The sequence below is a fragment of the Lagopus leucura genome, unplaced genomic scaffold, assembly GCF_019238085.1.
Source record: "Lagopus leucura isolate 7727_CA_CO unplaced genomic scaffold, USGS_WTPT01 Super-Scaffold_100039, whole genome shotgun sequence".
Lineage (NCBI taxonomy): Eukaryota > Metazoa > Chordata > Aves > Galliformes > Phasianidae > Lagopus > Lagopus leucura.
The window spans coordinates 2,758,191-2,768,908 of NW_024962288.1; the positions used below are offsets into that span (position 1 = coordinate 2,758,191).

General features: G+C 52.3%; 1 protein-coding gene across 2 annotated transcripts in view; it reads left to right on the forward strand.

Moving 5' to 3' along the window:
- Nucleotides 1–203: 203 nt before the first annotated feature.
- Nucleotides 204–10,718, forward strand: part of MYBL2 (MYB proto-oncogene like 2) — a 17,149-nt gene continuing 6,634 nt past the window's right edge. The window contains exons 1-8 of one of the 2 annotated variants that reach the window (XM_042883731.1): nt 204–303; nt 2,867–2,960; nt 4,099–4,170; nt 4,557–4,649; nt 6,351–6,571; nt 6,730–6,886; nt 7,618–7,887; nt 8,684–9,070. In XM_042883731.1, the coding sequence (XP_042739665.1) occupies nt 4,114–4,170; nt 4,557–4,649; nt 6,351–6,571; nt 6,730–6,886; nt 7,618–7,887; nt 8,684–9,070 (1,185 nt within the window). In that variant the 5' untranslated portion in view covers nt 204–303; nt 2,867–2,960; nt 4,099–4,113. Of the gene's footprint in view, nt 304–2,356; nt 2,378–2,866; nt 2,961–4,098; nt 4,171–4,556; nt 4,650–6,350; nt 6,572–6,729; nt 6,887–7,617; nt 7,888–8,683; nt 9,071–10,718 lie in introns of those variants that run through there. The other variant, XM_042883729.1, reaches the window with a different exon arrangement.

Here is a 10,718-nt window from a genome sequence, read left to right on the forward strand (position 1 = left end):
AAGCGCGAGGTAGGAAGAGCAGCTCCAGCAGCTGCAGGAGTGCGGTGGGAGCGCTCTGCCAGGCTCAAAGCTGAAGTACAAACTTAAGTTCGAACAGCAAGAAAATCTCAAACAGCTCACAGCGGACAGCCCCTGCAGCCCCGCGCTCTGCCTGTGCTTCTCCCCACGTGCCAGAAGAGGGATCCCGAGCCCCGGCCCCGCAGATACCCGCGGGCCAGGCAGCCGCCCGGCTCCCGCATAGCAGAGCCGGGGAGGGCAGGATGCGGCTTTCCTTCTCGCACGGCCGCCGGGGCCGCGGGGCAGGTAACGGCGCGGGACGGGCAGCAGCGCGGCCGGGAGCGGGGCCGGGCCGGCCATGTTGGGGCGGGGTGGCGCGGGGCCGGCCGAGGGCCTTCACGCTCCGTCAGTCAGAACGAGCCCAGGGGGTTGGAGGGCGCTGAGCGTGACCCTGCGGAAAGGCGCAGAGGGGGAAGTTGAAAGCTTTATTACCTTAATACAAAAGAGAGCAGTAGGATAGGAGCGGGGAGCTGGGTTGGAGGCTGTGGGCTGCAGAGCATGGGGCTTTGCCGTCAGCTTCCCACCACAGTCACATCCCGCTGAGGAGAAAAACCTCACCGTTACCCCACACCGTGCAGCTGTGACCACTGCCAGGGCTGAGGCATCACAGGGCCTGGCGCAGGAGCACAGAGCCCAGCTCTGTATCGCCCAGCTGGGCCTCATGGGACAGAGCCACGTGTCTCCTGGGCCAGGACACAGGGAGCACTACAGGGGTGCCCAACGGTGATATGTCTGGCTTGGAGCAGCCCAGGAAGCTCATATCGAGGGGCAGGCTGGTGTCCAGGGGAGGCTTTATTTCTGAGATCTCCCACCTGGCTGCTGGGGGCTTCCCAGGGGACAGCAGGTCACTCAGCAGCTCGGTGCTATGGGACAGTGCTCTCTCCTGGAGGCTCCTCCTAGCCTTGCACGGTGTGGAGGTGTTCCTCGATGTTGTATCCAGCAAGCATCCAGGCCCAGCAGTCAGCTCACAGGGCACAGCTGGCAGGTCGAATACAGCAGGGCCGAAGGGGCTCCTGCAGAAGGAGAGGAAGCTGAGGTCTGAGGAGCTCAGGCCAGCCCTCACTCTGCTGTCCATGGGTTGTGCCACCATACACACAGGGCTGCCCCTCATGGTGTCCACATCTGGCAGCAGCTCCCAGGCACTCTGCTTTGGGGCACTACTGGAGTTCAGGTAGTAACTGCACACAGGAGAGAAGTGGGTGTGCCCAGAGGCCCCCGTCACAAATCCGTTGTCCAGGAGGTCCTTAATGGTCAGGATGCTGTGCTGCTGGGAGGACAGCATGGCACAAGGCTGGAGGAGCCAGGAGTCCCTGTTGGAGCACACAGTTTAAAGGCTACCCCCACTAGCAGCCCCTCAGACCCAGGCAGGGCACCTTCCTGCCCTATCTCCTAATGGGGCACAGGACCCGCACTGCAGCACCAGGAAATGACTTTTCAGACCCCTTGTTAGGCAGGGGGACAAGATAGCATCCCTAGGTTTGTGCTCACTCGATCTGCATAGTGCTATTAGCTTTGTTCTCCTGGGTGTGAGGAGCCTTAAAGCATCCCTGCTGCAGGGGACACCTGGGGTGGCCATCAGAGAGGCTTTATTCCCATTCCTGAGGTCAGGAGAGCATTTATCCCAGGTGGAGCCAGGCTGCATCCCACTATGTGCAGCACAGAGGCCTTACAGACACAGCTATGCCAGGATGACCTGGGGACGCACAGCGTCAGAAATCTCATCACAGAGCCCTTTAAGAGCAAAAGCAGAGAGCACACAGGTTTACTCAGGACAGTTATGTGATCATCCCAAAGGGAAACACTCAAGAGGCCCAGATGCTTCTTAAATAAATCTTTAAGTAGCACCTGGGGGTTGTAGATTCATGATCTTTTAGGTCCCTTCCAACCCTGGCCATTCTGAGACTCTAAATGGAGCAATATCTGGGAAATAAGAAGAGCACTACTTGCCTTCAATGCCTATAGGTTTCTTTCAGGATCGCAGCCCTTCCTTTACCCCTGCTTAAAGTGCTTTTATAGTGCCGGCAGTTAATTAACGGGTGGTTCCCTCGTTCAGTTCATTCGGGAACGCCGCGCGTTAGTTCCCGTTAGTTCCGTTAGTTCCGTTAGCACAGTCGCGGCCCAGCTGCGCTGCGGGTTCACCCTCGGCTCGGGCGGGGCACAGGCATCAGGTCTCCCTCCCGCGCGCGCCTCTTTGTGCGGGCGCCGGCGCTGTGCGCATGCGCGGCCCGGCCCCGCGCGAGGGGGGGCAGCTGTTGGCGCGAGATAGGAAACTGCCGCCGCTGCCGCCCGGCCCCGCCGCCATGGCGCGCCGCAGCCGCGGGTGAGTGGCTCCCCGGCGCGGGGACGGCCCGACGGCTTCTCGCTGGGGATGGTGGGGGGAGGTTGTGGCTCATGGGGTCTCGCGGTCTCGCTCTCGGTGTCCCTGAGAGGTGTGGATGGGGTGGCGGAGCCCGGCCCAGAGCTGCCGTCCCGCCGCCTGCCTCTTCGCGCTGCCCTCGGGCTGGGCCCGGCGGCTCAGAGCTGTCCGGCCCCGGGCCCGCTGTGCTAATGCAGTGAGGGAGGACGCTGGGGAGCTGGATGGAGGAGGATGGAGCGGGGCTGAGTTCACGGAGCCCGCGCTGATGGGCTGGAACCGAAGGAGCGTCCATTCTCAGTGTCACTGTGAGACTGGCAAAAGTGCAGTGGGTCCTGGAGCTGAAGGGGCTGCGGGGAGGCTGAGGGAGGGTCTGCGTGTGTGTGTTGGTCGGGGGGCAGCTCCCTCTGCTTTTCCTAGAGGGAATGGGATAACGCTCTGTCTGTTGCTCTGCAGTGAGGACCAGGATGAGCTGCACTGCCAGGACACTGACTCGGATGTGCCCGAGCAGCGGGATGGCAGGTGCAAGGTCAAGTGGACGCAGGAGGAGGTGAGTGAGGGCAGGGTGCGTGCTGCTGATAGGGCTGTGGGTGGAGTTTGGTACGTCTTTAGGGTGAGCAGCTCATCCTGCTCCTTGCCTGCTGCCACAACACCCACTCATGGTGTCTTATTGCTGGGAAAGGCCCTTTGTCTGTTTTTCTGAGGCCTTGATGGGAGGAAGGTCAGGCGAGTTTGAAGCCTGGGGAGTGAAGAGCTCTGACCACTTCAGCATCTGGGCTGACAGCAAGGTGTCAGCTGCCTGCAGCAGGTGCTAGAGGGTGGCGGAGGCCTGGAGCTGGTTCATGCAGTGCAAATGCACTCTTCTGTAGTCAAATTGGACACTGTTGGGGCCATTAGGACTGTGGCAAAGAGTCTGAAATGAGCTGGCATGTTTTCTGCCCTAGTTCTATTCCCTCCAAAGTCCTTTTTTCTTATTCTGTGAAAGCTACAAAGCATTTCATTTCTCTTGGGCTCTGAATATGGAGTAAGAGTGGCCTTTGTGCAGAGATCAAAATCTCGGGCTTATGTTGGGCAATGAATTATTTCTTACCTTTGTTTGCCCACCCACAGGGTGTTTCATTTCCTTGCCCACAGGCAAGGAAGCCCATAGCAGGCTTTGTGCGAGGTGTAAGAGCAGGAAAACCTGTGTGCAGGGCTTGTGAGAGAAGTGCTGTAGAGCTGTCAGTGTAAAAAGACAGCAGGCTGCCTGGTTAGTAGCAGTGTACTTAGAACAGTCTGTTTCTTTGGCCAGGTGAAGGCACTATGTGAGCTGGGAGATGAGATGCCTGGTCAGGGGCATACTGGGGCTGGATAAGCAGGTAGCTCTGGCTATGTAGTTTGAACCAAACTACTTTGGAACAGAGCTCAGTGTGAGCCTGAATGTGATCACAGCAACTAAGTTTGTTTTGTACTCTGCTCTCATCATGCACACACCAGGAACTTGCCCTAGTACAGAGCTCTGAGTCAAAAGTGTTCTAGCTGGCCTCTGTGCAGTGGGGCACTGTTGAAGGACTCATATACCCTCTTCCCTGTAATGCAGATATAAAAAGCTTAACAGTTAAAAAAATATCTAGATTGTTCTCTTGATGTTGCTAGCCCTGGGGTAATTGTGGCACATTTTGCTCAGTGGATGTCTTTGTTCTTTGCAGGATGAGCAGCTGAAGATGTTAGTAAGACATTATGGGCAGAATGACTGGAAGTTCCTGGCCAGTCACTTTCCTGTAAGTGCCCCTTTGCCTGGTTGGGAATTGTAGTGTTTGCATGCTGATTCTTGTGCTCAGGTTGCTTACTGTCTCTATGCAACACCTTGTATGGTGGGACTTTGATCTGTAGCTGCTACTGTTGAACTAATTTAGTGCTCTCTAGGGCAGGGTGACACATCCTTCTTGCTTAGAGGAGTTCATGTGTGAGTTTGTTGGGAGCTGGAGTGAGACACTGAGGTTCCTGTCCCTGTATTCTATACCCAATACCCTCTACTATTGCCATAGTATGCATTCTCTGTGTAGTTTTTCCATGGGCAGACTGTGTGTGTGAGGACTGCTGTGTTTCTACAGGGGTTTTTGGAGCCTCCAGTCTAATGTATGTCTGCTCTGATTCCTTTCCCCAGAACCGTAGTGACCAGCAGTGTCAGTACCGTTGGCTGAGGGTGTTGAATCCAGACTTGGTTAAGGGCCCTTGGACCAAAGAGGAGGACCAAAAGGTAAGTCAGGCAAGGACAGGATCTGAGCATTGGGCTGTGACCCTCTGTCAAAGTGGAGGTGTCAGACTTTCTGGTCTTACAGACTGTAGGTAGTTCTTTCCAGTTGTGGGTACTCACAAAAGCTCCACTCTTGACCTGTTCTGAGCAGCCTAATGCAGCCATGGTCATGATAAGCAGAAGCAGGCTTAGGCATCTTCAGCTGAACACTCTTTCACACTGTACTGCTGACAGTGCTGTAAGCTAGCAAGGAAGAGAGCAGAAATGGGAATTAATTCATCCATCTGCCTGTGGTTCTCTGTCTGACCTGGCCATGATGAACCTAACCAAAAATAAATCTGGCTTTTTCCGTGCTGTGGTGGATTGACAGATGAGCTGTGAGTTCCGAGACTCTGCTGGTTCCAGAGTGAGCTGAGAGCAAGCAGCTCAGACATCCTTAAGAAGAGTTGAAATTAATTCCTAGTCATGTGTGTTCTGCTGTGAAATTTCTTAGTTTGTCAGATTCCCTGTAACATCCCTGCTCACCTATTTCTTTCCATTTTGCACCCATTGTAATTCCTTCTGCCTTCTGGGCTTTCCATCTGTGTTATGTCAAACACTTCCTGAGGAGGCTTATAACAATTCCCTACCTTCCTACAAAAGAACAGTTGCTGCCTATTTTCCCCTTGTCGTTTTATGTCCTGATTGCCAGCCAACCTAGTCCTGATGCCCATTGCCATCATAGCCAAGCCAGGCTCCAGCGTGGATAGCTTTGTGCTGCAAACTCTCCAGGTCCCTGGACATGGATATCTGTGGCCCGTTTGTCTGCCATAGGCAGTCAGTCAGCAGTTGGAATGTTAGCTATAGATCAAGAGCCCTGTGAGCAGGATCTGTGATGCACCTGCTACCTGCACCTTTCAGCTAAGCACTGCTGGACAGAGTGAAAATAGTCTTTTGGTGTCATCTGGCCCCTCTCTGAGATTTTGGCAGGCTAAATGCTGCAGGCAGCATGTTATGTTACATTGCTATGTTGCATGGATGTATTTCAGGCCAATCAAAAAAGATTCCTTACCTGGAAGCATTTGCACTGGGTTTCAGGCAGACGTGTCAAATCCCTTGGTGAAGAGGAAATTGCAAAGCAGATGGCTTTTAAGTGAATTTTGCTCATTTCTGCTTTAGTGCTTGCACCACGTGTTCTGACCTTAGCGGGGCATGGATCTGCAATTTATGTCTTCTCCAGGGAGTTGGACCCTCTGTTAAAGGAAGGCTGTGCCATGCTGTTCCAGCAGGCAGAGTTCCCACCTGCAGGCACAGTGGGAACTCTGTCCATGCAGCCATGCAGTTCTTGGGAAGAGAGGAAAACAGAGGAGTCTTGGAGCACATGAGACTTGATGCTTTGCTCTGACTTGTTCCTCACTGCACCTGCCCATCTCTGTCCCAGTCCTCTGTGAGCCATCATCTGCATCCATAGGTGTCAAGTGGCAAAATTTCTGCATGAAAACTGCTTCTTCCAGGCATTCGGTTGAATTGTTGCTCACAGAAACACTTTTCACCTGTCAGTGACATGGTCACGTGTCAGTGCTGCATCCCTCCAGCTTTTTTGCCTTAATGGATCCTTCTCTGTCTGCCTGTACCTGGTTCCAACACAGGTGAAATGCAAAGCAATGCCTGTACTGACCTTCTCCTTTGCTCCATTTCCTTATTTCCTTCCTATTTTCTTCAAAGGTAATAGAACTGGTTAAAAAGTATGGCACCAAACAATGGACTCTGATAGCCAAGCACCTGAAAGGACGCTTAGGAAAGCAGTGCCGGGAACGCTGGCATAACCACCTGAACCCTGAGGTGAAGAAATCCTCATGGACAGAGGAGGAGGATCGCATCATTTTCGAGGCCCACAAGGTCCTGGGGAATCGCTGGGCTGAGATTGCCAAACTGCTGCCTGGGAGGTAGGGTGTCTTTGCTCACTGGTACCGTCAGAGCTGGGTGGCTTGTGGAGATTTATGTGTTGGTCTCACAGGACGAAGCTGGGGAGCTCACAGCTGTTAGCTGTGCCTTAAGGCTGCTGATAATAACAACTTTTTATTTTCTTCTGCTTTCTCTGTAGGACTGACAATGCTGTGAAGAATCACTGGAACTCCACCATCAAGCGCAAAGTGGACACGGGAGGCTTCCTCAATGAAACAAAGGAGTCCCAGCCACTGTATTTGCTCGTGGAAGTGGATGACAATGAGAGCCAAAGTGGAACAAGAGCCGGGAGCCAGGTACTGCACAAGTATGTGGGCAGTTGGGTCTGTCTCTGCTCTGCTAATGTGCATCAGGGCTGCTCTATCACCCTGCTGCTGCCTCTAACACTGCCTTTGGGTTTATATAAAGAGTCTGTGCCTTCTCCAAGACACTGACTCTTGGGAGATCTCTCCCTCCAGGAGTTGGAGGTATGTGTGCCCAAGTGTGTTACCCAAGTGGAAGACAGCAGCCTGCTATTGTTATCTTGCTAACCCCAGTGTCAGGTCTGTGTTGGAGTCTGAAAATTTTGGGGGGGTCCATTATGCTGTTGCTAGCAGGGGAGAGGTTGCTTCAGGCTGTGCAGTGATGGAGGGGTTGATGAAGAGGTACTGAGTTCCCTTCCTTTAAAATGGAAAGCAGGAAAAGTACACATACATATTGTATGAAGAAAGCATGACACGTTCAAAGGCAGGCTCTTTAGAGGAAGTGTAGAGTTATTGCTACCTGCCCAGCCTTTGTTCCACTTCCTTCCGGATACTGTTGAGAGACATCTTCAGTTAAATAGTCCTTCTCTTAATTTGCATGGGCTCCTTCAGGTGGTGTATGCCACAGAGCAATGAGGGAGAACAGGGATGTGAGACAATCCAAATGGCTGTTAGGAAAGCAGGAGGAGTGAGTGGGCCGAAGGATCAGTGCTCATGGCCTAGGACTTGATCTTGTTCACTTGGTTTCTGCTAATGGCTGCACTTTCTTTCTTGTTTGCATGAAGACCGTTGTGCCAAACTGGCCAGTCGATATCTCTGAAATAAAGGAGGAGGATGTCAGCGATGAGGAGGTGACAGGTTTGCAGGAGCTACCGTCAGAGTTGCCAGCTGCTGACCTGGCCGAGCACAACGGGGAAGGAACCGCAGATAATGTGGTGCCTGAGGATGCCTCGGCATCTGTTGCATCTCCGTACAAATGGGTCGTGGAAGCTGCCAATTATTTGTGTCCTACGTCTGTCCCAGCATTAAATGAAGCTCTGGACATGATTGAATCTGTAAGTAAGCACACCTTTGCTCCTCCAGCTAGTGGTGGGAGACTTATGGGACCTGATTTCCACCACTGTTCCACTGAGTGAACTTGCTGGGTCACCTTGCTTATCACCGTAGGTATAAGGAGAGTTGTGTGGATTTCTTTAGTTTAGCCTCCAGTTTGATTCATCCGCAGAACACTTTGCAGCCAACAAAGGGAAATATCTGTGCAACCTGGTTCATGAGCTGATTATCTGTGAAATATTCACTTCAGATATGTAAAGAAGGACTTCATGCCCGAGGCTTAGTGGCCAACTTGTGGGTCCTTAAAGGCCTGTTCGAGTGGTACCTGTATTGATGGGGTTGAGCTGTGAATGGTTCTGGCTATTTTTCATCTGTTTACAACAGTGTGCTTTACAGAGTAGCCCTGTATCCATCCACCCATGTTGGTGTGACCAAGTTTGGCAACAGTCACCTTTTTCAGACTGTCCCCGACCATTTCTGTTTTGCTCCCTCTGTGTGGATGCAGCTGTGTGCTGCAGCTGTGCTGTGAACTGAACTGGGAAACCAACCTAGCGTAAAAAGAAAAAAACGCCCTATGCACAAACAGCTTTCAGCTGGATCAGGTCTGTGGTCTGACTCTCAGCTGTGTTGACTGCAGAGAAAAGAGAGCTTGATTTCTTCTGTAGCCAGGCTCCTTGCAAAAGGCAGTACAGTCTGCATACCTGCTTTTTTCACCTTGCCATTAACCTTTGTATTTGCACCAGTCAGCTGCTCAGCTTTCTTTCCTGGGCTGTTGCTGATGGCTTCTCTTGTATGCAGGACCCGGATGGGTGGTGTGACCTGACCCAGTTTGACCTGCCTGAGGAACCCTCTGCTAGCAGCAGCAGCAGCAGCAACAGCCCAGTGCGGCAAACGCCCAGCAAACCAACGCCATCCCTGCCCAACGTGACTGAGTACCGCCTGGATGGCCACACCATCTCTGACCTGAGCAAGAGCAGCAAGGGGGAACTCATCCCCATCTCGCCACATGCGGAGGTGAGCTTTGGCACGCCGCCCTCTGTGTTGAAGAGGCAGAAGAAGAGGAAAATCTCCCTCTCCCCAGTCACGGAGAATGCCCCCAGCACCAGCCTCTCCTTCCTTGACGCCTGCAACAGCATGACGCCCAAGAGCACACCTGTCAAGACACTGCCCTTCTCTCCATCTCAGGTACAGAATGGCACAGGCCAGCCTGGGCTCCTCTGCTTGTGTTTGTTTGTGAACTGTAAGCATGTCAATGCTTTGCCTTAATGCTGTAATCTCATCAGCTCTGCCATCTTTGTGTTTCTCTTCTCTTGCATTAGGCAGTTCCAGTGCATAGGGTATGTGTGTGTTTCTGGTAAAAGAAGGTGCAGAGCTGGGTTCTGGCACTGCTTGTCTTCAGTGCTGCTCTTTCTGTGAGAGCAGCAGCCTATGGTTCCCTCAGCAGGAGTGCTTGCAGCGCAGGCCAAGTTACCCTGTATGATGGATGGGGCCACGTGCCTGCTATGAGGAAGGAGCACTGCTATGCAGATCTGCACCTGCCCACTGCAGGAGAGAGCACAGTGCTTCCTTGTCCAGGGTACTGTGTGTGGGCATTGCTGCCCTGGCATGGGATAGCAGTGATGTGACAGTGCATGTGGCTTTCCTTTCTTATTTTTAGCACAGTCATCTGTCTGGACAGCAGCTGCTGGTGCACATCTGTGAGTTGATGGCACAGGGATGTGCTCACAGGTCTTGCTTTGTTACAAAGTAATCTTAGGACTTTTCCATGTTTACCATGACTGTAGTACCATCCATACCTGGTCTCACAACAAACACCTTACTGAAGTGCTGCAGCATTCAGACCCCCTGACTCCTACCTTGAGGCAGTGAAGTTCTGTCAATAAGACAAGATAAATCCTGTTGCACTGCTGTGTCAGCTAGCAAAGCTTCCACAGCTACTCTGTCGTTCACACACTCTCCCTGTGCCACTAGCTGAACCTTCCAGGACTTTGTATTTCTGGTGTTTCTGCTGCCCTCAGTGACACGTGGTAGAACACAATGAGCCACTCTGATACCCAGATTCAGATCAACCTTGAATGCAAGGCCATCGAGAACTGGGGATTCAAAGTGAAACCTGAGTAGTGCAGTTCTGCCATGAGAAGCTGAGAGGCCTAGAATTAATCTGAGAACATGGGAAGTTCCATGTGAGTAAAATTTCTTTAAGAGTGACAGTGCTGTGAAACAGGCTGCCCAAAGAAGTTGTAGATACTCCTTCTCTGGGGATATTCAAAACCTGCCTGGGTGCTTTCTTGTATAATCTACTGTAGAGAACCTGCTTTATCAGCTGGGATGGACTCAATGATCTTGATAGATCCCTTCCAACCCCTACAACTCTGTGATTCCACAATCGCCTGAGAGATCAGTCTCAGACTGAACCCATGCCATCAGTTGAATGTAACACAAACAGCTCATTTATTTATTACAGTCAATAGTCTGTGTTACTTGAAGTGACCTTGTGGTTGCTGACTGGAACTCAGAGCAGGCTTTTTGTTGTGCTGGTGGTACTGCTCCTTCACCACACAGCTAGGCCTTATCTGTACCAGTGTGAGCAGAGACTTCCTTCCCATCTTGTAGCTGACTGGTTGTATCTGCTTACCTCTTGGGAAAGAACTTTGTAGGTGTGAGGCACCTTCTTTGATGCCTTAGTCCACCTAATGGACTATCTCAGTAAGAGCCATCCCAGCTGATGCTAGGATGAATCCCCCTTCTGCCACTTGATTTTGACAAAGGTCACCCTTGATCTTACTGAGGCAGATCCTCCAGTGAGTGCCATTCAGCATGGGAGGGTTTTCCC